Source organism: Carettochelys insculpta, chromosome 7 (assembly GCF_033958435.1).
Source record: "Carettochelys insculpta isolate YL-2023 chromosome 7, ASM3395843v1, whole genome shotgun sequence".
In the NCBI taxonomy this organism is placed as follows: Eukaryota; Metazoa; Chordata; order Testudines; family Carettochelyidae; genus Carettochelys; species Carettochelys insculpta.
In genome coordinates this window covers 58898335-58925343 of record NC_134143.1, presented here as the reverse complement: position 1 = coordinate 58925343, position 27009 = coordinate 58898335, and the positions used below count along the sequence as shown (strand labels likewise).

Genomic DNA, 27009 nt, shown 5'->3' with positions numbered 1-27009 from the left:
TAAAAAAGGAGATTTTTTTTTTCCTATAACCCTAGTATACTTATTTACCTGTCTTATCTACTTATGTTTGCACAACTCAACAGTTAATCCATAGGTACTTGCCAAATCATGTACTTAACCATCCAGAATCATTTTAAGATTAATGTGGTTAACATATTAAAATACATATTTAATCAAAAACTCTAGTCTCTGATAGATAATAACCAGTAAAAACTGCCAAAGGGGCATTTTTTTATCTTGGATGTGTGAGGAATTATATATGCAAATCCCCAAACACTGAGAGGAATCTTTCTCCCCTCAAAACATACTTTGCTGATGAACAAGAACAGTTCTGGGCTATTCCAGACTATCAGGTACTAAGTAATACACATCTATTACCATCCCTGAACTGCTTTTATTCTTAAGGTAGACTGTCAAATCCAATGTTGAAATTACTTCTTGTTTTCTGAACATGTTACAACTTGATTCATATCAGGTGCGGCTAAAACCGAAGCAATACATTCAATTTCTTATTTGTTGTTGACAGATTTATTCATGTATTTTCCACTGTAACAAAAATTGGGAAGAGTATTTAAAAGCATGACTTGATAAGAGTAAGCAGGGATGAAGATTAGAATTGTTAAACTGCAGGGCTGTGTCCACACTAGCTCCCAACTTCAAAGGGACCGTGGTGAGTAGAGTGTTGGGAGATTATTAACGAAGTGCTGCAGTGCATATGCAGTACTTCATTAAGCTAATTCTCCCCCGTGGTGACTTTGAAGCGGCAAACTTCAAAGTGCTGGCTTGTGTGTAATTTTGAGGAGTAAAGGGACTTCAAAGTAGCCCGCACACTTCGAAGCACCGGTGGGTTAGCCGCAGCTACACGCAAAGTAGCGCTTCGAAGTTTGACACTTCAAAGTTGCTGCGGGGGAGAATTAGCTTAATGAAGTGATGCATATGCACTGCAGCACTTGATTAGTAATCTCCTGACACCCTACTTACCATGCTCCCTTTGAAGTTGGGAGCTAATGTAGACACAGCCCAGGATAAACAGAAAATAATTCCATGTTGAAAACCTGGGAGGATTACAAGTTTGTTCAGTACAGTGGATGACAAGGAAATTTATTTGTGATCATACAAGTGAAAGCTTGCCTTTACAGCAACATGAATTATCTTGATTTGAAATTAAGAGGATTAAAAGAGTGTAAATAATTTGAATCTCAAGAGCTGCATTTGGAAATTATTTTCTTACAATTTATACATGTATCCACTCGGAGGAGTACTTTCTGTTAGATATTCCTTTTCTATATATGGTTTTGTTCATTCACTCTTCCTTGAAGATAATGTCAGCTTTATTATCCCATAGAAATATGAGTATTCAGCAAACTAAATTTAGCACAATGAAGACAACAGAAAGGGCTTGGGATATCTCTTACCCCAAGAGCTATTTTCAGGAGCAAAGTCTATTCACAAATTTATAAACACTGACACACTAGTTCAACAACTGCCTAGAAACTGCAGCACTTATGGGCTACGTCTACACGTGAAGCCTACATCGAAATAGGCTATTTCGATGAGTAACGTCTACACGTCCTCCAGGGCTGGCAACGTCGATGTTCAACTTTGACGTTGCACGGCACCACATCAAAATAGGCGCTGCGAGGGAATGTCTACACGCCAAAGTAGCACACATCGAAATAAGGGTGCCAGGCACAGCTGCAGACAGGGTCACAGGGCGGACTCAACAGCAAGCCGCTCCCTTAAAGGGCCCCTCCCAGACACAGTTGCACTAAACAACACAAAATACACAGAGCTGACAACTGGTTGCAGACCCTGTGCCTGCAGCATGCATCCCCAGCTGCCGCAGCAGCAGCCAGAAGCCCTGGGCTAAGGGCTGCTGCCCACGGTGACCATAGAGCCCCGCAGGGGCTCGAGAGAGAGCGTCTCTCAACCCCTCAGCTGATGGTCGCCATGGCGGACCCCGCTATTTCGAAGTTGCGGGATGCGCAACGACTACACGGTCCCTACTTCGATGTTGAACGTTGAAGTAGGGCGCTATTCCTATCCCCTCATGGGGTTAGCGACTTCGACGTCTCGCCGCCTAACGTCGAAGTTAACTTCGAAATAGCGCCCGGCGCGTGTAGCCGTGACGGGCGCTATTTCGAAGTTAGTGCCACTACTTCGAAGTAGCGTGCACGTGTAGACACGGCTATGATGAACAGTGCATGTCTTTTTTAAAATAGATATTTGTCACTGTTGACAAATTGATGTGAAAGACTGTGTGTGTATGTGTATATAAATATTATTGCTTGTTTAGCTTTATACAACTTAAATGTGGTCTTGTCGTTAAGAGATAATATATTCTATTCTATATTGGTTCTCATATTGCACTCATCACCATACTATCTGAATGCCTTCCAGCAGTACTATATGTAAAATGACCACACATCTGTTATATAGTACAGGTGGTACCTCCCTGGTCCGGCACCCTCAGTGGTCCCGGAGGATTTTGATGGACCAGGGGAGGTGAACGACCCCTGGTCCCTGGCCGCCCCTGCTGGCCTGTTGCAGCAGGCCTCCCAGCCCCAGCCCTACACAGGACTGCTGGGGGATGCCACCTCTGGCCCCAGCCCCGCTGCCCCTTGTGGGGCTGCTGCGAGGCCAGCTTGGGTGCTTTCCTGCCCTTGCCTTCTGGTCCAGAAACATCTCTGGTCCTGCTGGGACAAGGGATGTTGCTGGACCAGACAGTGGCAGTTTTCGGAGGTGCAACCTGTATTTGTTCTTTCACAGTCTCCCCAGGTGGAGAAGCATGTGGAGTAGGTCATCTTCTTTTGGTAGAATTTGGGGGTAGGGGTGGTTTTGTTTCTTTATACATGTTGCTGTGTACTTATGTAGAGAAGACAAGGTCAAAGAAATGTGTCTCAAAATTTGAGCAGAAGGTGATAAGACCTGAGTTGGTCTTTTGCTCGTGGGGGAGTTCATTCCAGTCTCTGACCAGTCCCTGAAAACATTCTCTCCTCTACTCTGACGAACTTCACCTTTATTGTAGAGCGTTCCATTGTGCAAGAGAAGTGGAGTTGTTGACCACAGTCTTCCCCCTGGAGTTTCAAGCAGTCTTTGAGATTTCCTGGACTTAGGCAATTGAACACCTTAAAAAAAAAGGATTGCGACTTTGAACTAGATTCAAATTCTATGAGAAGACAGCATAGAGATCGGAAGATGGAGCTGATATCTGTGTCACTGAGGAGATACATGGCAGGGTGCTGTACTAGATGGGATTATTTGCACACTTCATATGGGAATAATTGAATCTATGAATCCAGAAGTGAACTGGTTCCTACAGAAGAAATCTGTTCTCTCCCCAGCAGCCCTCATTCCGAAAGAATTTATACACATGTAGGTTGTCCCATGGGCACAGGATTTCTGCTTCCATTTAGACATATAGAAACTACCTACACTATTTTTGGATGAGTCACAAACAGAAAGAGAGACTACAGTAAGCGTTGAACTCTAACTTCCACCGTAACCCCCTATTTCTAACTTTCATCGTAATCTCTTACCCAGCCATCCATATAGAGGGAGGTCAACGGGAGAAATTCTCCTGTCAACCTCTCTTACTCCTTGCAATATTGAGGAGTACAGGGGTCAAATGTCAATCCCCGATAGTTTGATTTCACATGTCCCTACGAGGTGCATGAAATTGAACCCCAGAAGATCAACACGGCATGAGTTATTCTTCCGTGTAGTGAACACAGGACCTCAGTCTATAGCTCCAAGTTCTCTGCTGAGACTGCCAGCAGGGAATACAAATGGTGTTGGTGAGTCTTCATGATGTGATTGCCTGAACTGCACAAATGTATTTCACATCCAGCAGATACTTTTTTTCACAACCCAGCTAAGCTGAATATGATGGGCCTCATTCTCACTCTAAGGCACCTTTAAAACACCTTGTCACCGGTATAAAGTGTGTGCTCCTTACGCCTACCCAGCAACATAAAAGGAACTTAATATAATCGAGAATTCAAACCAATACGATTCCCCTTTGCCAGATTCCTGAGTAGACACATGACTAAGAGCTTAAAAATATTTGTGACATTTTCACCATTGCATTGTAGGCTAATTTTGTAGCCTTTTATATGCTAGGTTTTCACATTTTAGTCAGCACTCCTGAACTGTGCTACATTGTAAAAATTCACCAAAATGGTTATTTTTCATACCAAACCCCTTTGAAGATGTTATGACTTTTTTCTCTGAAAAATTTGCCATTGTTCAAAAAGAAGGGCAATTTTCACTTGAAAATTAGCTCTCGCCCCCCACCAAATAGTTTAATTTCAATTTAATATTTTCCTCTCCTTTTTCTGGAGGGAAAAGCTACGAATTTTCTTATTTAGAATGAAATGGGAAGAACCCTAATATTTAGAGTAAATGCTGTTTGTTACAAGTATTTTGCACACCTCTGCTCCTGTGCGATCCCAAAGGCTGATTTCACAGCAGCTTTGGATTAAGCCCAGAGTTAGCACATTTCATTGGTAAATTCACTGACAATCTCATTTCAGCACTTTCTTACAAACTGGATCTTTTTAACTCCTGCCACTTAATCAACCACACACTGACCCACTGCCACAAACCCTTCTAATAAATGTAAAGAATTACAAAGGCCGGCTTTCCACTGCACTGGACCACTACAAGCAGGAATGTGGACTCCTTGAAAAGTCAAGGCATGATCAATGCATTACAAAAGCAGCTGAGTGCTTCTCAAATCTGTGCAAGCCTAATGGTCAAAGAGTACTTGTGTACATCAGTGCTTATGTATTGTAAAAAAAAATACACAGACAATTAAAGCTATTCTCACAGGACCCTTCTTGTGGCGTCCAAGAATGGAGTAGATACTAGGTTACGGAAGTCCTGAGGCTTTGAAGTGAAGACAGGAAAGGGGAAGCTCTTGATACTGCCCATTTATTGCTCACAGCAGAATGGAGAGTATCCATCTTGGTTTCTGCATCATCAGACTAAAGTGAAAGTCCTTTATAGTAAGTCCCTTTAAAACATAAGATCAAATATATGTTAACACGCTGGACATTAAAAACTGGTTTAAATATTTCATGGACACACTCAACTCAAATGTATTGACAGTGGAGCAATACTAGACTACAGTAAAACATGCTCTCTCTCTATATATATATATATTTTTAATCAAACGTTGCCACCAGGGGGCCTTTATGTTTCACCACTGAAATGAAACATCTTTGTACAAAATGAAAATTGTTACATTATACAAATTGCGCACACACTTTCTTTAAATCAGTAGCTTTAAACCAAGACTCCTGTAGGTTTCTCATTCAGATTTCCCTTCTGAAAGGCTCTCTGCCTGTCAGGAGGTTGGCTTAGTCCCACGCCTGCCTGATCAAAATGAGCTGGCTTGATTTCACTGCATAATATGCACCACCTGTGTTCCAGAGGAACGGAATTGGCACCAATGTGTTTTCATTTAGGCCAACCTTTATATATCATTTTTGTTCCCATCACAAATTTAGATTCTTTATGAGAGCCTGGCAGGTTTTATGTGGTAATGTACCACAGATGATATTTCAAAATTCCAAGTGACCTTGTTTTTTATGGCCTTACATTAGACATAAACATATTTCACTAGAGTGGTCGCTGGGTTGTCAACCACTGCTGTGTAGGTCATTAGCAGCCAGAAACTAGAAACACAATTCTTTACCCTGTAATAACACTACAATCATAATAATGTCCTTGGTCTTATATTTGCCAAGGGGGACAACAAAAACAGTATGTAAATTTTCTGCTGTTTCATCATGTTTTCTAATTTGACTTGCTCCATTATCTCCTGGTAATCTCCCTCGCCATTACTAAACTTTCATTTGTGCGTCCAGTCTATTGTAAGCTTTCTATAAACACACCATTTATCATTCAAGTCCTCCTTGACTAAACACAAAGATGAAACTGTGGCCTTCTCAGGAAGGCTGCTTGTTTCTGGTATCTTTACATTTTGGGGATTTTTTCTCACTTAGGTGAGTGATTTGCACAAATGCCTAACTAACAACTTTGGTTCCAGTGAAATAATGTTTAATTATCATATAAATTAGGTTTGATTTTCTTTCTGAGACTCTCCCAGCACTTCACTGTTATGAGTTTGGTTCATTATTTTGTAGATCCAGGTCTTTTTCTGTGACTCTACTGATTAAAACATAAAACGGGTTTTGCTGCAAAAACAAAGTTATACAAAGAAAAAATAATGCAAACATTTATAATGTAATTAATGCCAACAGTATTTATTTAAACTGACAATGTCAAGAAGTTTGATCCTAACATTTTTCAAGTGCTTTTGGTTTGGATGGGAGGCAGAAAAGATTACAAAATCCAATATGGAAAAACCTTCATATTTATCTCATTGAAAACAGTTACCCTCCTCCCTAATTTAAAAATTTTCTGTCACATAGCTGAAACTACTGAACTGTGATAGTTTCTGAGAGCAAGACAGTGAAATTGACTAGCCTAGTTCAATTTTCCAAGACAAACAAATGCAAAATGTCTACAAAGAGTATAAAAACAAAAGCAAGTTACACTTTAGGGCCATATGTCATGCAATGTGGCGTGAAAGTATGTTAACTTGCAGGGCTAAAGCTAGTAACTACAGTATAGTTTGATAAATCAATTTAATGTTAGCAAAATATGCTGTAGGACAATTGGAATCCCCCTTCCTACCACCTGTTGTGCACCAAGAGGCATTCCCCACCTCAGATTTGGCTTTATAGCTGCCTCATCTGATGTCAGGGCACAATGCAATTGAAAGAAATTAACTATTTTGCATTAATGGGGTAGAAGTTTGTGGTTTTTTAGTTTCAGAAAAGGTTTATTTTAATGTCTCTATTCAAACCAATGCACTTTTCTAAAGCAACCTTTGCTGGATGAATTACAGAGCATCAGTACAGGTTGAACCTCTCTAATCTGGAACTCTTTCATCCAACAACATCCATATTCCAGCACAATTTTAGTTAGCTGGAACACCACTTATCATGGGTGTCGGCAAGCTTCCTGTGGTCCCATAAAGTTTGTTTACAGTCACCAGTCCTGCCTTTCAGAGTTCTGTGCTGTTATTTAGCTGAAATTTACCCCTAAAGGTCTTCTAAGAGCCCAGTAAACAGTGGGAGTGTTGGTAATGCTGCTAGACAAATTGATCTCCTGTGGCCCAGCAAATTCTCTCATTCAGGAGTGGTCAGGCCCTGAGGGTGCCAGACAAGACAGGTTCAACCTGTAGCGTGAGTCCTCCAGAAAGCAAAGCACTGATGGTTCAATAACCTTTCAGCTATTGTAAGTCAGTGAACAGCCAGTCCCTGGTGCTTCCGTGATTTACACTAGCTGACATTGTGGCTCAAGAATGGGACAGACAGTTAGTGCCACTGAAGATACAAGATTGGGATTAAAGAGCTGCAAAACAACAGAGTAAATAGAAAACAATGTAAGGGCAAGTATTGGAGGGGTAGCCATATTAGTCTGGATCTGTAGTCTGGATCGTGGGTTCATTCAGCTGCACATCTACCAATATAATTTATGCCATCATGTGCCAGCAATGCCCCTCTGCTATATACATCGGACAAACTGGACAGTCTCTACGTAAAAGAATAAATGCACACAAATCAGATATCAGAAATGGCAATATACAAAAACCCATAGGAGAGCACTTCAATCTCCTAGGCCACACAGTAGCAGACTTAAAAGTAGCTATCCTACAGCAAAGAAATTTCAGGACCAGACTCCAAAGAGAAGTTTCTGAGCTACAATTCATCCGCAAATTCGACACCCTCAGCTCAGGCTTAAACAAAGACTGTGAATGGCTGGCTAAATACAGAAGCAGCTTCCCCTCCCTTGGTGTTCACACCTCCAGATCAACTGCTGGTAGTAAGCCTCACCCTTGCTGACTGAGCTAACCTTGTTATCCCCACCCTTGCTCTGGCTTATTTATACCTGGCCCTGCAGATTTCCAAGACCAGCATCTGATGAAGTGAGTCTGTGCTCACGAAAGCTCATGCTCAAAACTTTTCTGTTAGTCTATAAGGTGCCACAGGCCCCTTTGTTAACGTAAGGGCAATAAAAACAAAAGAGAACCTGTTTTGACACCAAGGCTCTGTTTTCTACAAACAAGTGGACACCTGGAAAAACCATCGTAAAAACAAAATATTTTTGTCTGTTTGGCATAAGATGTATGAGTTTGTCATGCAAACTACTGCAGCTGATGGAGTGAATGCAAGGGAAAAAAAAACCCTGCAAGTTAGTTACTGTAGTAGCAGGAAATCTAAATTAAATCTAATTATCTTTAATGTGGCTTTCTTAAAGTGTTCTTCACAAAGGTGAAATGTGAAGTTTCACACTGTGTAAGTGAACTTCTGCATGCTGCTTCACAAAATAAGTTAACTGTTCTGCAAAAATACTATTGTGCGTTTAATTTGCTTCACAGAAGTCAGCCAAACACTGTTAATAAAGTATTTAGTTAATAAAAGCAGCCTTTATCCAGCCCCCTGGAAGGGCTTCAAATACAAAAGGTGACTCTAGGTTTCTTTTGGATTATTTGTATAAGAAAAATATGTAAAGAATAGACCTGGAGAATAAAGGAAATGAGTCAAATTCTCATCTCTTTTACCCTGATGTAAATGTGGAACAGCTAGTTATACAATCCAGAGTATACAGAGTATTTGCATCTGAAGCCAATCTTCCACAGCTCACCTTTCTAGCACCTAACATCTGCAATACTCTCCTATTCGCTGTATCCATCCCAACTACTCTCTCCACAGACTAGAACAGTCATTGTGTCTATGGTATTCCCCTGTCCAATCTGGTGCAGATCTGAGACTCAGGTCCTCCAGATACCTCAACCTCCTTTATAAGACAAATTTATCCATGGAGTGACTTCAGTGAGACTACTCATGTCTTACAATTAACAATGTTCTTGAATGCTTTGCCGAATTGGTGACTACTACTATAACAGCAGTTTTGCAAAGCATTACTCCCCCCACAACTACTGTGAATTAAATATTACTAGTCTCCTTTCAGAGGCAATTGGGAAAAAAAAGGCAGTGCGATAATGCAGGGTACGTCTAGACCACGTGGAAGATCGACCTGGTCCACAGTCAATCTTCTGGAGTTTGATTTTGCATGCCTGGTAGAGACGTGCAAAATTGAACCATCTGGGGTGGCAGTCAACCACTGTGCTCCTCGATATTGCAAGGATTAAGGGAGGTTGATGGGAGAGTTTCTCCAGTTGACCTCCCTCTGTGAAGATGGCTAGTAAGTCTATTGCGGATAAGTCAATTCTAGCTATGCAATGCCCTTAACTAGAATTGCATATCTGCAGTCAACTTATCTGCCTAGTGTAGTGTAAAAGCCACAAATGGAGTTGGATGTTGGAGCCAGGGTTGGAAGTCCGTCTCCCACTAACACCAATTTACCTTTCTTTGTTAAGTTCAAACACACCTTTTTTATTTCCAACTGCAGTTTCAAATGTTGACCAAAAATATTATCAGAGAGGTAGCCGTGTTAGTCTGTATCTTTGAGAACAACAACAAGACCTGTGGCACCTTACAGACTAACTGATATTTTGGAGCATAAGCTTTCGTGGGCAAAGACCCAGATGCATCTGGTGAAGCAGGTGTTTGCCCACGAAACCGTATGCTCCAGAATATCTGTTAGTCTATAAGGTGCCACAGGATTTCTAGTTGTGACCAAAAATAGTGTGAGGGAAAGGGAAAAGAAAACGTTTTTGTGACTTTTCCCTATTTTTCAACCATCTCTGGTTCCCAGAGTATACACCTCCTCAGTCTGCTATCGTACACTGAGCTCAAGAAAAGCTCATTAGATTAAAAAATGCCAGTGCAGCCAAAGAAATAAATCTTTTTCTATGCAATGCAGTAAAGCTGAGCCAACCAAAACTGGTAGTTCTGCTAACAAGTGGACCTGACCAAGGCCATGTATAGACCAGTAATGAAGTACAGAGCCCTTGCCCTCTGGAGCTTACTGTATAGGTTCCAGGCAGGATATAAGAGATAGACAAAACAGGCAAATAGACTGGCAGTGGATAGTACTGATATGGACTACGATATAGTACTAGCAGGGCCCGCCCCTTCATGGCAGCTACAGTCAAAGTAGTTATTTGCACAGGTAGCATTGGTTGTTTCTAATATATATATTAGAATTATATAATATATATAATTATTATTATTATTATATATATATTATTATTATTATATATATATTAGAATATATTTTATATATATTTATATATATATAAAATCTCATGTTGGTTTTTCAATCAAATTTTATTTTGTCCCATATACAAACACTACATCAATCTTTCCTACAAGCATTTGTTGCAACTGTATCACTTCTGTATATGGAACATTTCGGGCAAGTACATTCTTAGACCTAACGTGTATGTTTCACCTTGGTGTCCTGTGGGACGTTTGCTGATCTGAGTATATCTTGAGGTTTCTGGGGTTGCCTACCCAACTCATTGCCCCATATCATTGGCCATGAGTAAAAACTGGTGCAAATAACTATATTGCACATTTCTCTGGACTTTGGCCCTGACTTTTGCTTATAGGCATTGCAAACGCTGGCCTGATGGAAAATTGTCGGTGTTGCATGACATATGGGATATTCTAGCACATCGTCTCCCCATGCTGTGACCGGACAGGTGGAGGCAGCGAGCAGGAGGGAGGTCGGCAGCAAAGTAGTGTAATTCCCACTCTGGGTGGGAACATCTTTAGGCCCCGGTGATGGGCGGGCGGGGGGGGGGCATGCTGCTCCCTCTGTCCCCAGCAGGAGGGACTCGCTGCCAGCAGTCACTTCCCTGGCACCGTCCGTGAGCAGCTGGCAGAGCACATATGGGGGCGTCCCAGGCTCCTCGCTGCATCACCCTGCAGTGCACCTGGGAGGGACCCAAAAGTGGGGTCGGAGGTGAATTTCCAGCCACCGGCTCACCAAGGAGTCATGGGGCAAAGCTGGGCTGGCCAGGCAAGGAAGGGGGAAGGGGCCCCGGGAGCTGCAGCCATGGGCCGATGAAGGGAGCCACTGAAGAGTTGTGCCTGCCTGTCAGTGGGGAGTATAGTGCAGCTCCCAGCCTGTGGGCATGTGAAGAGACAGACTGGCAGCAAGCAGGGCGGGGGGACTGCAGCCAGTGGGGGACAGTGATAGGGGCTGGGGGTGGGGGAAGGGAGCACAGAGGTGTAGCAGGAAAAGGAGAGGGGCTGTGGGGCAGAGCAGGTGGGGGGATGGGCAAGGTTATAAATGGGAGGAGTAGCAGGGAGGCTGTGAGAGGAGGTCCCAGTGATTTCAGGGTGGTGCAGCATGGGGGCTGTGGGAGGGAAGCACGGGATGGAGGGTGGTTCCTGTCTAAGGACTGCCACCTCGACCCGCTGGTTTCTTTCTTCCTTTACTTAGTAGCTTCCCTCCCTAGTGGGGTGCACAGAGATGGGCAGGGGAGCTGCCCCCACATGAACCCCATCCTGGCCCTGGGCCCCACTGGTGGACACAGAGGCGGAGCTCCCTTTGCACCAACCCCCTCCTCAGCCTCACATGTACCATGACAGCCCCAGGGAATGTTCATGACTACAGTGGGACGGACAGACAGACAGACAGTTCTCCTTTTATAATAGTATAGATGAGACAGTATTGATGTGGAATGTGGTGTGGGTCTTTCACCACAGACCTAAGACACATGGTCACCAGATTAATTATTCTAGAGGGAGATAGAGTAGTGGGCACTCAGTAAATAGCAATAAGTTACATATTTACTGATGTATTTTTTGCATTCTTTAAATTGAAAAAATAACTAATATCTGTAGCAGCTCTTGCTACTCCTGTTACTTTTGGTTACAATCCAGCTGGTCTTCATTTTGAAAAGGAGGAAATTTCTGTGAAGAGGCTGGTACCCAGCTAGGGAGGGCATAGGATTTATTCAGCAGCCCCTTCTGAAAAGAGAATTAAAAGGTCCTCTTTTGAGGCAGCTGCTGGGTAGGAATAACTATGGGAGACCATTTTTGCAAAGAAAAGAACCCACTCCTCTGCTCTTGTTACTGATTCAGACTTGACAGAGTGCTGAGTAGATCTCCTGTTGGGTCCACTTTTGAGCATATAAAAAGAAGAAAAAATAATGGATATTCCAGTAACTAAGGGAGTGGCTTAAAAGTACATATTTCTGGGTCACTGAAAAGAAGAGAAAACACAAGGGAAATGTTCTTCTCCCCCATAAAAGATTGATGCCACGCAGATAGTTCTGTTTTGACTTTAAAAAACAGGAATAAATTATTTTTGACAGCACATTGGTGGAACCTTTTCTTCTTGTGTTATATCTTGAAAAAATAATTGTAATTGCTTTTCCAAGCCACAATTACATATTTGAGAGAGGGAGAGAGATAGGATTTTCAAAGAAATAAACATACAACCATTAAAGTGATTATTGCATTTGCTGTCTTTTTAGAATTAATATTAAAGTATATCTTTTGATATCTTTTCTGAAAATATACTGAAAAGGAATTTTATCCTGCCTTCTTACTCTTTAAACACACTTCAGAACCCAGTTCTGAAGTAAGTACCTAATCAAAACGCCCATAAATAAAGGAAGTAAAGGTCATTATGGCTGGCACATTATATAATGTTGATGATTGTCAAGTGACTAGGTCTAGTTAAACTACATTTAGAAAGCTCATATTTTAAAATCCTCTGTTATTTTCCTTATGACCAATATAAATAATTTCAATATATTTCCAAAACTTCACTCTACCACCAACACCCTCATGCCTGCATTCTGCTTGTTTATTTTTAACAGTTTTGGGCCAGATCAGTCTCTGGTGTAATTTCACATCAGTCAATAGCTACATCTACACTGGGATGCTAGATCGAAATAGCTTATTTCAATGTAGCGAAATTGAAATAAGCTATTTCGATGAATAGTGTCTACACATCCTCCAGGGCTGGTGCCGTCAACGTTCACCGTCGACGTTGGACAGCACTACATCGAAATAGGCGCTGCAGGGAAGCGTCTACACACAAAAGTGGCCCAAATCGAAATAAGGGTGCCAGGAACAGCTGCAGACAGGGTCACAGGGCGGACTAGCACTTCCGGAGCAACAGCTAACCACTCCCTTAAAGGGCCCCTCCCAGACACACAGTCTGCACAGCACACGGTCTGCAGAGCCACAAGCACGCACCCCGTGGAAGCAGCATGGACTCCCAGTAGCAGCAGCAGCAGCAGCAGCAGCCACAGGCCCGCATACCCGCCCCTGGAGCAGTGTCCACCCTGCTCAGTGCCATGGAGGAGGCAGCTCAGCATCTTCTATTCGAGGAAGATGAGCTGTCCTCGGGGGATGAAGAAGCAGCCCCAGACCTTGCTGCCCTCCCAGCCTCCCCCCGCTGGACACGCCGCCGGCTGTGGGGATACCCCACGAGCACGGACTAGTGGGAGCGGCTGGTGCTCGGCGAGTGGGACAACAATCACTGGCTCCAGAATTTCCGGATGAGCCGGCAGACATTCCTGGAGCTCTGCCAGTGGCTCACCCCTGCCTTACGGCACCAGGACACCCCCATGCGATGTGCCCTCACCATAGAGAAACGGGTTGGCATCGCTTTTTGGCAGCTGGGCACTCCAGACAGCTACTAATCCATAGGGCAGCAGTTCAGTGTGGGCAAGGCCACCGTCGGGGCTGTCCTCATGGAGGTAAGAGGACCCGGGGGGGGACCCTGTGGGGAGGGGGGGACCCCTGGGAGCAGTGGGGAACCTTGTGGGGAGGGGGGTGAGCCCTGGGGGGAGGGCCAGACACACCCTGCACACCCCTCACTGGTGCTCTCTCATGTCCTTCCCCTGCAGGTCGTCCACGCAATCAATGCCCTGCTCCTCCACAGGCTCGTGTGGCTTGCAGACCCAGATGCCGCCATCGCGAGGTTTGCCAGCCTGGGCTTCCCAAAGCACTTTGGGGCTCTGGATGGGACCCATATCCCCATCCATGCCCTGGAGCACAGCGGGGGACGCTTCCTGAATAGGAAGGGATACCATTCCATGGTCCTCCAGGCCTTGGTGGACAGCCGGGGCCGCTTCTTGGCCATTTATGTTGGCTGGCCTGGCAGCACCCACAACGCCCGCGTGTTCAGAAATTCGGGCCTGTGCCGCTGGCTGGAGGCAGGGACCTACATCCCCCAGCGGGAAATCCCTGTGGGAGACACCACCATGCCCCTCTGCCTCGTTGCAAACGCGGCGTACCCCCTCCGGCCCTGGCTCATGCACCCCTACATGGGCCATGTCACAGCCAGCCAGGAGTGACTCAACACGCGCTTGAACCATGCACGCCAGGTGGTCGAGCGCACTTTCGGCTGCCTCAAAGGGCGCTGGAGGTGTCTCCTCACCCGCCTGGATGCAGGCCTCACCAACATCCCCCAGGTTGTGGGCACATGCAGTGCACTCCACAACCTGGTCTAGAGCAAGGGAGAGGCCTTCTTCCAGGGCTGGGCTGTGGAGGCTGGCAGGGCCAACGCCCAGCCACCTGCTGCCCCCAGTCATCAGGTCGACCCTGAGGGGATCTGGGTCCGGGAGGCCCTGCGGGCCCATTTTGACCAGGCTGCGGGGTGAACGCTGGCAGGGACAGCTGCTTCTGAGCCACCCACTGCAACCCCCCATCCTCCACAACACTCCCTGCCCCCACGCCCACACCACAGAGCACCCAAGAGCACACACACCCACACTTTTCTTTGAAATAAATGGAAATTTTGTTTGAAACAAAACAGTGCAACCTTGTTATTAAAAGAACAAGGGGGGAACTATGTACATGGGGGGGCAGCTACTAACGGGGGTAGAACAAAAACGATTTACAAAGATGGGGGGAATATGTACAAAGGAGTGGGGCTTTGGGGGGCAACGTCCTCGGCCCTGCACCCCTTACTATCCAGCGCCTGGTGTGGGGGGGCGCGACCCACGTCTGGGCCAGAGGCCCCATCGAGGCTGGGTGGGGGCCGGGAGAACCGGCAGATGGGGCCGGGAGGCGTCCGGAGGCCCATGGTCCCCCTTGGCGGCAGGCCCCAGGATGGCTGATGGTGGAGGGATGGCAGGCGGAGCGGCAGGTGGAGCGGCGGGCGGAGCGGCGGGGGGGCCAAGTGCCGCGCAATATCCTGGAATGTGTGCGTGAAGGCCCCCCAGGCCTCCTGGCGCCAGGCCAGCACTCGCTCCTGGAGATGGAGCCACGGCTCCTCCACCTGCAGGCGCCGCTCACACACCTCCAGCTGACACCGGAGGGTGGCGAGCAGCTGGGAGTCGGTGGATGCCTGCGGATGGCTCCGCTGCTGTCGGGATCGTCCTGGGGCTGGGCCGTGCTCCGCTGAGGGGCTGGCCTGCTGCGATGGCCCCAGTGGGCTCTCCGGGACCACAGACGCCGCGCCGGTGCTCTCCGGGCCCTCTGATGGTGCAGCTGTGGAACAGAGGGGGGAAGAAGAGTGGAGACAGCCATTAGTCTGGGCCCTGACTCGTGGCCCTTGTCTCCCCACCCCTCTGCTGCTGGTTCCCCATCCCCGCTCCCCGGAGATGCTGATGATGATGATGGGTGTCCAAACCACCCCCCCCATGGGGGCCCTAGGTTCCGCTCCCCCCATCCCCAGGGATGGGGCATGGTGCTGTCCTGATGGGGGGCAGGGGCTGATGGACTCTTCTGAGGGACATGCCACTGCTGTCCTCGGGGCCATGGTCATCTGGGTGTGTGGAGGGCCCTGGTCATGTCCCTTGTCCCCGCCCCTTAACCCCGGGGGTGTGCACCGGGGGGGTACATACCTGACGGTCCGGTCCCACGGTCGGGGAACACCCATCGGGTGGATGCCCTGCTGGAGCTGCGGAAGGGGAGGTCTATCAGCAGCCCCCCGTCGCTGGAGGCCTCCTCCTCCTCCTCCTGTGTCCCGGGGTGGGCTCCTGGGGGGGCCCCCTGGGGTGCAGGGCTGGCCTCTGGGGTGGACTCTGTCTCCGGGACCTGCTGGGACTCGTCGGCTGAGGTGTCAAGGGTGGCCAGGGGGGGAGGAGGTGTACCAGGGGCCCAGGATTTCCCTGAGCTCCCTGTAAAAGGGGCAAGAGGCGGGGGTGGCCCCAGATCGGCCCGGGCGTAACCCTGCCGCAGCTCCTTTACCTTACTCCTGACATGGTCAGGAGTGCAGGCAGGGTGACCCCGGGCAGCCAGGCCCTCGGCCAGCCGAGCGAATACATCTGCATTCTGCCTCTTGCTCCCCATTACCTGGAGCACCTCCTCCTCACCCCAGATACCCAGCAGCTCCCGGATCTTGGCCTCCGTCCAGGAGGGGCCCCGCTGCCTCTTCCCCCACTAGCTGGCAGGCTGGGAGCCCTGGGTCCCCTTGGTGGGGGTGCCCTGTGGGTGCTTGGGGGGCTGGCTGGATGCCATGGGTGCAGGGTGGTGTGTTGGGGCTCTGGGAGGATGTGCAGGCTGGGCACATGTGTGTGCTGCTGCCTGCACGCGCTCTCAGCTTCCTGCACAGGAAATAAGGGGGCGGGGAGCTTTAATGGGCTGCTGCACGCGGCCACCATAGAGCTCAGGGGCTGGAGAGAGCATCTCTCAACCCCTCAGCTGATGGCCGCCACAGAGGACCCCGCTATTTTGATGTTGCGGGATGTGGCTCATCTACACACACCCTACTTCGACGTTGAACGTCGAAGTAGGGCACTATTCCCATCTCCTGATGGGGATAGCGACTTCAATGTCTCACCGCCTTACGTCGATTTCAACTTTGAAATAGCACTCGGCACATGTAGACGTGGCGGGCGCTATTTCGAAGGTGGCACGGCTACTTCGAAATAGCCGACTAGTGTAGACGCGGCTAATAAGAGGAAAAAAGACGTAAGTTAGAAATAAGGCACTATTTTTCTTTTAACTGGAAGGGTACTTAACCAGGGAAACAAACTTCCCAGGGAAGTACGGCATGGAGAAGATAAGGCAAACTATGATGAGCTGACTGGAGGGCCAAGCCATAAAGAGGGAGCTCCTGACTCACAAAAAGGGATCACCCTGGTCCAGAGACAGAGGGACTATGGTGTGAGCCAAAAAAGAAGAGGGCACCTGCTCATGAGAGAGTTAATCATCGGGTATGGCCACAAGGAGATGCACCACTAGACAATTCTGAAAGTAAATAAAAAGCTTTGAGCTAAAAATTCAGCACCAGCAGCAGCAAGCTGAACTCTCTGGATAGCACCAATGTTACACCCCTTGTGGCAAAAACAACTTTGTCCCCATTGCTTTTTCAAAGCTGAGATTTTAACACTCAATTCCTATTAGTTTTAAGGAGTTCAGACATCCAAATTGCCTAAGTCAGGAGCTCTCACCCAGGGGTTCAGGACTTCCCGGGGAGCTGTGAGCAGGTGTCAGGGATGCCACTGAGCAGGACCAGCATTAGATTCACTGAAACCAAAGCCCTGCCCTGAGCCTTGCCATTTGGGGCTGACGCGGAAGCCAGAGCAATGGAGCTTTGCTGGGGCCCCTGTGGCATGGGGCCCCAGGCAATTGCTATCTATGCTCTAAGGCAGGGATAGGGAACCTTTTTTCTGGTGAGGGGCCACTGACCCATGGACAAATCAGTCACAGAAGTGAGAAGCAAAAGACAAAACAAAAAAACCCACCTCACTGATGTGGTCCCTGACCGTAGGAAGGCCAGGGTTACGGGGTCTGGGCGGAAGGAGGGTGCCAGGAGCAGGCTGCGAATTGGGGGTCAGAGAGGGAGGCAGGGTGCAGGAGTGGGGTGGGCATGGGGGAACTGGGTGGCAGAGGTGCAGGAGAAAGCTGGGAGTGGGGGGTGTAGGTGAGAAGAAGAGTGCCGGCGGGTTTGAGGGTGGGGTTTAGAAGGGAAGGGTCAGGGTGCAGGGTGAGGGATCTGGGATGGCGGGGCAGAAGCAGGGTGCAGACAGGGAGTCTGGGTGGGAGGGGGATATAGGAGGGAGTGTGGGGTCTGAGAGGGAGGGATGGAGAGTTTGGGGTGTGTGTCTGGAGGCAGGGTCAGGATGGGAGTGGGAGAGAGGGTGCAGGGGGAGACGGGGTCTGGATGGGAGGAGGTGCAGGAGCTGTCTGGCGGGGCAGGGTCTGGGCAACAGGGCTGCACTTACCTTTGCAGCACCCCTGGAATCACATGGCGCTGTACCTCCTGCCCCCTTGCTCCCAGGCCCCGCCCTCCACTGCTCTTATTGGCCAGAATTCCAGCCAATCAGAGCAATGGTATAAAGCCTCCAGGCAGGCTGCCTGCGTCACCGCTCCTTCCCCAGCTGGAGGAACAGCAGAGAGTGGCAGTGAAGTCTGGAGACACTTCCTGCCCTCTGACTCCCCAGCAGAGCCCCTCAGTCAGGATTCAGATGGCGGCTTGCCTGATCCAGCCTATGAGGCTCAGGGCTCTGCACCCTCACCCCGCCACAGGCCAGATACCATGGCAGTGAGCCTCAGGGTCCGGATCCGGACAAGCCTCAGTCCAGATCTGGACTGTGGTCTGGGGGTTCCCAATCCCTGCTCTAATGCCAGCCCTGGCTTTTATATGCAGACTAGGTACAGATGGGCTGTGGAACTTTTATTCCATGGGTCGGGGGTTGGCTTTGGAAAAAAAGAGGTTGAGAACAACTGCCCTAGGCTGCTTTGTAAATTTCAGTCCTTTTGTATTAAACACTTGCTCACATGACTTCCAGAGTGTTGTGCACATGCTACTCACGATTACAAGAATGACACCTTGTTTCTGCATACAGCAACACATGGCCACCAATCCTCCCATTTTTCTACTGCTGCTCGGCACTGAGCATCAGTTAGCTACCTGTTAGATTTCCAAGACATCCATTAAAAGATGCTGTGTATCTAGTAAAGCGTCAGAGCCCTGCAGCAATGGTAAGAGCGTTTATAGCAGCAGTGTCTAATAGGAATTCATAGATTGCCATAATATAAGAACTAGAGGACACCAAATGGAATTAATGGGTAGTAGGTTCAAAACTAATAAAAGAAAATTTTTCTTCACACAGTGCACAGTCAACCTGTGGAACTCCTTGCCGGAGGAGGCTGTGAAGGCCAGCACTCTGACAGAGTTTGAAAAAGAGATTAATAAATTTTTGGAGGTTAGGTCCATAAATGGCTATTAGCCAAGGGTAAAGTACGGTGCCCAGCCTTTAGTCAAAGGCTGGAGACAGATGGCAGGAGACAAATCACTTGATCATTGTCTTCAGTTCACCTCCTCTGGGGCACCTGGCACTGGCCACTGTCAGCAGACAGGATACTGGGCTGGAGGGACCTTTGGTCTGACCCAGTATGGCCGTTCTTATGTTCTTATGTGGTTGGTGTCTTTCCATATTCACCACAGTCCCCGCACCCCGCTGTAACTGAATGCCCTTCCCCCAGAGCCAGGCACCCCCAGCTCCTCCCTTCTAAATGCTGATGATTCACCAGAGCTGCCGCTGGGGCTGCCACCAGAGCTGCCCCCACATGCTTCCCCCACCAGGCGGCGGGGCACATGGGCAGAGCAGGCGAACAGCTTTAAACTGCGTGGCTCAAGAGCCACATTTGCCACAAATGGCGAGTGGCGACCATACTGGACAGGGTGGGTTTATCGCCTCAGTCATTCTCTATCTGCCAGTCCATTCTTCCCAGAGATAGCATCATTGCGCAGTGGAACTCGGAATAAATCACACAATATTGATGGCATTGAAAAACGAAAGGGAACACTCAGTTTGGCGGGGGGCGGTGGGGCGCCCAAAGCAGCAGGCGAATCAAAGTGACATGTCATTGCCAAGGTCTGCCTCGCTGTTCAACAGACGTAACACATCAATTGCTGATATTATCAAAGGAAATAACATTTCCAACCACCTGGGAAATATGTCAGAAAAACAAATGGCATTAAACAAACAGCAGCAGGAAAGGAACAGAGAAATGTTGATTCACAGCTCCCCCACCCCCCCACCCGCCATTCTTTACATAAGGTCCCCTTCAACAATCCACCACTCAAGTAACTGAAGTAAATTCCTCATCCCCTCTTTGCTTTTCCCCATTGTCAGGTACATACTCTTTTGTCTCCCGTTTAAAGCAGCATTTTGACCTCCTGTGTCAGCAGTAAGTCGGACTGGTTTGAATGGAGCCCTAATGCGTGATGGCAGGTTTGTAGAAAGAATCTTTTTAATGAAAGCAAGGTAGAGATGAATAGGACTGAAAAATGCTATAAGAAAATGATGAATGTGAGAACCCTGTGAAATAAAATAACCTTCCTGGAACTGAATGGCCAAAAAAAAAAAAAATGCTGAAGTCCCTCACTCAGGTCTTCTATGCTAACCTAGCTCATTCCTGTAATGAGTCTCCCTGGCTGGAAGAGATGTCGGAGAGGAGTAACAAGATGACTCACAGTCCTGGGTATCCCAGAAAATGTCATAGAAGGCCCAGTGTATTCCACATATTAGCACCGAATAAAATCCCTCCCCTAAGCAATCGTCAACAGCCCCACCCTGAAAGCACAGTTTGCAGGCCCCTACACTGGAATTTCTGGGTGGGGGAGAGTGCTTTTATGGCAAATGTGGACCACCACCCCCACACAGCGAGCCCAGCTCTTCTCCCTGGCTCTCCAGCTCACCTTGTCCCCCTACTCCACCGCCAGCCTGTCGGGCCCTGTCCTTCTCCCCGAGCATCCCTGTTGCCAGCAGCCACAACCGTGTACACTGCTTCCATATACCTATCCCCTCAGCGACCTGCCATGCGTTATGGGGTCCTGACTGCGGTACAGCCAGGACTGTCCTAGCTGCCTCCAGGCGCATGCATGCACCAGGGGTCTCCTGAGAGCGTGCAGGGCAGGGGAGCAGTGCTCCTGCTGAGATTTTCCAGCCTTGGCCAGGCTGAACTTTCGTTTGGGCATGTTAAAAATGTCTTACGTGCAACACCAATTCTGAGGTAGTGCATGGACGTGTACCACCAATCCACACAAACAAACCTAGATATAAATATATCTTGTCAACTGTCCGCAGGTGTGGAAGAAAATGTATTAAAGGAAGGGGTAATTAACAAAGAGCAATGCTTATGGCATTCATTTAACATGGGATCCAATAAAGAGGAAACAAGTGCTACTCTTGGAGTACCTGTATTAGCACCCTGTCTAACAACTCCAGCTAGTGAACACACCAAAACACACATTAACCACACATAGCTAGGCCCAAAGATCCCCCCACCCTCCTGCTCAGCCTGAGCACCCCAGCCCCTGCTCAACCCAAGAACCCTCCCTCCACTTCTGCTCAAACCGAACCCCTCCCTCGCACAAGGCCCCAGCGTCCTCCCCCCTCAGTCTAAACACCCCGTCGCCCACTTGGCCCATAGAGGGGGACAATTACCTGTGGCAGAGGGTGGGTGCTGGGGCAGGCAGTGGCAGCAGCCACAGGGGATCGCTTGCCCCGGCCTCCTCCCCTCGCCCCGCACTCACCACATTGCACTCTGCCCTTGCCCCCCAGCCCACTGAACTCTGCTTCCCACGGGAACTGGGGAGGCCTAGTGGCGAGTGCGAGGGATAAAAGGGATAGACGCAATCCCTCGTGGCTGCTGCTGCTACCACCACCACTCTGGTAATTCCTGGCCAGGCTGGCTGGGGAGGAGGCCGGGGGTCAGGGTGGAAGCAGAGAGGGGAGGCAGATGGGCAGCCCATGGGAGTGCTGTGAATGCATCCCTCACACGTCCCTGTGTATGGGCCTGGTTTTAGGGGACCAGCGGAGCAGATGTTGCAAGAGAACTGCTACTGATGCTCCTAGCAATCTGCGAAAACTCATTTCTCCCTCTCCCACCCTTTCACTGCCTCAGGAAACATCAGTGTGACTGCCTCAGTCTCTGCCTCTGACGGACCGTATTTTAAAACCAGAAGTCATTAGCAGGTATCTACTTGGCTAGCGACAGCTGAAAAAGTGACCAAAAGGCTGATGGAACAGTTAAGGTTAAGTATATTTCTCCCATTTATCACCATTCATTTCCCTGCAACGCGGTAAATGTTCGGGAGGAGGATAGCATGAATTACTCAGTACGGCAGCTACAGCTATCACCGACAGGCTATGCCATCAAAACAGTTCTGAAACAAACGTGCTAAACAATGCCAGAGATCATCATGCTATATTAATGACTTCATAATACCAAGCTCTCATGTGTGTGAGATATATTGGAGGCCGTGCTCTGCTAGTCAATAACAGCACACCTGCCACGGTAATGATGTATGTACTGTACATTAAGCAAATGGAACGGGAGCTGTGCGTGACACATCATGTATTTTACTAGCGGTTTTGCAGCACCTTGTTTCTTATGGGAACAAGTGAATAAAATTTTATAGTACTTAGTGGTTTTTATCTGGGGATTTCCAAGCACTGTGTGAAGGCATTATTAACTCAGTTTTTACAGGGGAAATGAAAATGTATATACAATACCCAATTTCCTACAAGTCATAAGATCCAGGAGAAACAGAAACCAACTGTCCTTGTTCAGGCCTGTAGCCACATATCTACGCACCACCAATAATTCAGTGCATATTTTACACATTATAATCATATTTTAGCTTATGTCTCTGGATTCCTGTGACCCTACAAATTAGAATTATGCATATTCAAAAATCCTTATCTGAAAGGGTTCTGTTGAATAACTTTTAAAATTACTTTTTATATTTGCATATGGGCAATGAGCAACACTGTCCAGAAGTACTTTCATTCCAGAACATTTTTGTCAATGAGATTTAATGTAGCAAAGCCCGTTAGTAGGTGCTAGGAAGGACATACCATTTCTTTGCTATGTTGATGCAATGACTCATAATCTGTCAAGCAAAGCAAACAAACAAGAACATTTGAGTTAAGCCTTTGGTTTGCTCAATCCAGCAGAGACATCTCTACTACAGCAGCTGATTACCCCAAAGAATGTAGCACAGGGATGGGCAACCACAAATCCTGAGTGAATCACATAAGTGTCCCTCCTTCTCCTCAGAGGGCCACAGCAACCTGTGGCCTACTGGGGTTCCATCTGCAGCCCTCCCTCTTCTCCATGAAGCTCTCGTGCACTGGGCACTGGAGCCCTGCACTTCCCTCCTCCTCCATCTGCCATCATCCAGAGAGCAGTAATTGAGATTTGAGAAGGAATCACTCGGAGTTGCCAAGTCATTTTATTTCTGTTGCCTCCATGGTATAGCCCTGCACTTACCTGCTCCTCCCCCTGCCTCCCAGCACTTTCACGGCAGGGATGGTTTCTTCCCTGTATAAAATGACTACCCCATTTTGGGCACCCCAGGACTCTAAATAATTAATAAGGTGTAAGGACTTCAGGATTTGAGTCATAGACTGTCATCCAGTCTACCTTGCCACCCTAGTGGAACTTAGCAGTGGATGGTAGTTGTACAGTTACACCTGACATCAATATTCAGGCTACACCCTGTCCCAAATCGGTCACTTACCCAGTTCAATTTGCAGATTAGGTCTCACACCAAAGACAACACTTGTAGACAATCCATGAGTAAACTATCGAAGGATTTACCAGCTAATAAAGGAAATGAGAGAATTATACAAGGTTAAAACAGGCATACACATCCTCACAAATTACTTAGTCTGGTTTCAAAAGACGACAAAACTTTAGTGATATATTAACTCCTAATAGTGCTTTTATTTGTAAAAAAAGAGAAGCTGGTACTCAGCTGGCTCCCCACCCCTTCCCAGTCAATTCTTTGGCTGGGGCTGCCATGGTGCCAGTACTCAAAAAAAAAAAACAAAACACTGGCTCTGAACATCTTTCATGGCTAGCCCCAGATTGACGCTGGAGATCTCTGCTTCTGTTTGTAGCTCTAGCCCTGGCAGAGTCCAAAGAGTAAAAGATTTAAAAAATTCTTTAAAGACACAAGATGGGTAAGGACGAACTTGCTTACAACAATACGGTACAGAAAAAATTCTTGTCAGCTATTTTTATCTCTTTCTTCTGCAATTCGAGCTGATGGGACAGGACCTTTTGCATATAACCTGCTGGCAATTAAAGCCTTTGTATTGTGATGTCCCGAAATGGCCCATTTAGTTTTTATAGGCCATCATGTTGGTCAGGAGAGGATCTCTCATAAGTGGGTGCACAGTTTCAGAGTGTCAGTGGGCCAGGGCATAGGGCACTCTGTCCTAGTGGTCAGAGCCCAAATGCCAGAGCCAAAGGTGGAGACAGGTTGGAGTCAGGAATCCCACCCAAGGGTTAGAGCCAGACTCTTCGTCTGAACGCCAGAACCCAGGGTTGAGGCAGAGTCAAGGGGCAGAGCAGATTACCAGAAGTCAGGATCAAGGCTGAAACAGGATGGGAGCAAGGCTGGTTAAAGAACAGGACCTGGACTACAGCAGTGGAGCAACAAAGCAGGAAAAGAGCTTGGAGAGACAAGCGTAGGGAGTTCAAGGACATGTGCACTGAGTAGCCAGGAAGCTGAAGTAGCCACTAGGTTTCAGAACCAGCTGGCTGGCTTCCTCAGCCAATCACACAGAGTAGTCACCATGAAGCCTATGGCCTTTCTGCTGACACAGCATGAACACTTCTAACTTCTATGAAGCAAAAACTTAAATATTACTTTATAGCACATGATAAAGGTATTACAAGGGAGATTAACACATGTAGCATTTCATAAAGTCTAAACACGGGGTTATCAGCCCAATGCCCGTCTTACCCACACTGACACACAAGTGACACAGACTGGTTTCCAGCTATGAATCTGGGGTACATCACACCCGGCTTCTCATTCAAGCTCATCTCTAGTGGAAACCATTTAGTATAAACAGCTTTAAACCTGTCTGTTTTCAGGTACTCATCCAACAGCTGGCTTCCTTGCTGCTTGGATGCCACGCCTTTTGTTTTTCAAAGTGAATCTGAGTCAGCTGCCAAGAGCACACCCTAGTTAACCTTGCTCAGTGGTCTACCACATATGCAGAATGAAAAGGCTCATTGGCAACTTGGCAGCAACTGTGTGGTCATGTCTAATTTCCATATAAATGTACACAGCATTTTAATCACAGATAGAGGCACACATTTATTCCTTTGCTTGTTTATAGAAAATGGCATATGTTGACACCTTTAAAAACCAACCTCAAAGACCTGTTTCTCCCATCTTGTACTGCATGCAGTCAGTCTATTAACCTGGGGCAAAATGAGCGTAAAATGCTATCAAATCAAGTCAGAAACCTCCACACAGTCACACTGCTGGTAGCAACTTATGCCCCTTTGTGTAAGTGGTGGAAATTACTACACTCATGGTGCAGGACTGAGGGGTATCAGGCCCAGACAGACAAAAATCTGTTGCGAAGGCTGCAAAAGAATGGGTGTCAATGGGAAGGCTGGTTAATTCTGTGGAGATTGGTTCATGAAGACAAACTTTACCTTTGTTAGTGTGTGAAATTCTGCTCAATACAGTAGGGGAAGAGTGTGACCATAAGGAAATTTTTTTCACACTGCTGGCCATTTCAGTGATGGCCCAGACCTACTCCGAGTTAGAGCAACTATGGGGCTGCTCTGACTTATTCTTTGGTATAAAGTCCCTACGGGATTCTATGCCAATGGAGAATCAAAACATTGGCGCTTTTCTCTGCCATAGTCCCATCCTGCACTCAGTAGCTATGTCTACATGGGGATGCTACATCGAAATAGCTTATTTTGATGTAGCGAAATTGAAATAAGCTATTTCGATGAATAGTGTCTACATGTCCTCCAGGGCTGGTGCCGTCGACATTCAACGTCGACGTTGGACAGAACTACATCGAAGTAGGCGCTGCAGGGGAGTGTCTACACACAAAAGAGGCCCACATCAAAATGAGGGTGCCAGGAACAGCTGCAGACAGGGTCACAGGGCAGACTAGCACTTCCGGGGCAACAGCAAGCCGCTCCCTTAAAGGGCCCCTCCCAGACACACGCAGCCTGCACAGCATGTGGTCTGCAGAGCCACAAGCATGCACACCCCGTGGAAGCAGTATGGACCCCCAGCAGCAGCAGCAGCAGGCAGAGGTCCACACACCCACCCCTGGAGGAGCAGTGCTCGTGCGGCTTGGGGACCCGGATGCTGCCATCACAGGGTTTGCCAGCCTGGGCTTCCCAAAGCGCTTTGGGGCTCTGGATGGGACCCATATCCCCATCCGTGCCCCGGAGCACAGAGGAGGACGCTTCCTCAGTAGGAAGAGATACCATTCCGTCGTCCTCCAGGCCTTGGTGGACAGCCGGGGCCGCTTCCTGGACATTTATGTTGGCTGGCCTGGCAGCACCCACGACGCCCGCGTGTTCAGAAATTCGGGCCTGTGCCGCGGGCTGGAGGCAGGGACCTACATCCCCCAGTGGGAGATCCCTGTGGGGGACACCACCATGCCCCTCTGCGTTGTCGCAGATGCGGCGTACCCCCTCCGGCCCTGGCTCATGCACCCTTACACGGGCCATGTCACAGCCAGCCAGAAGCGGTTCAACACGCGCTTGAACCATGCGCGCCAGGTGGTCGAGCGCACTTTCGGCCGCCTCAAAGGGCGCTGGAGGTGTCTCCTCACCCGCCTGGATGCAGGCCTCACCAACATCCCCCAGGTTGTGGGTGCATGCAGCGCACTCCACAACCTGGTGGAGAGCAAGGGAGAGACCTTCTTCCAGGGCTGGGCTGTGGAGGCTGGCAGGGCCGACGTCCAGCCACCCGCTGCCCTCAGTCGCCAGGTCGACCCTGAGGGGATCTGGGTCCGGGAGGCCCTGCGGGCCCCTTTTGACCAGGCTGCGGGGTGAACGCTGGCAGGGCCAGCTGCAGGCAAGCCACCCACTGCACCCCCCCCATCCTCCACAACACTTCCTGCCCCCACGCCCACACACCACAGAGCACCTGACAGCACCCCCCACACACACTTTTCTTTGAAATAAATGGAAATGTTGTTTCAAACCAAACAGTGCAACCTCTTATTATTAACACAGGAAAAAAGGGGGGAACTATTTACATGGGGGGACAGCTACCAAAACAGGGGTCCAACAAAAACTATGTACAAATGGG

The 27009-nt window shown here is 48.1% G+C and overlaps 1 protein-coding gene across 1 annotated transcript; it reads right to left on the bottom strand.

The window, feature by feature from the left end:
* Positions 1 to 6500: 6500 nt before the first annotated feature.
* LOC142015818 (uncharacterized) lies at positions 6501 to 16250 on the bottom strand. The gene is made up of 3 exons (XM_074999672.1): positions 15803 to 16250; positions 14925 to 15446; positions 6501 to 6532 (listed from the first exon to the last, which is right to left on the bottom strand). The coding sequence occupies exons 1-3, from the start codon at positions 16248 to 16250 to the stop codon at positions 6501 to 6503; spliced, it is 1002 nt and encodes a 333-aa protein (XP_074855773.1).
* Positions 16251 to 27009: the final 10759 nt, after the last annotated feature.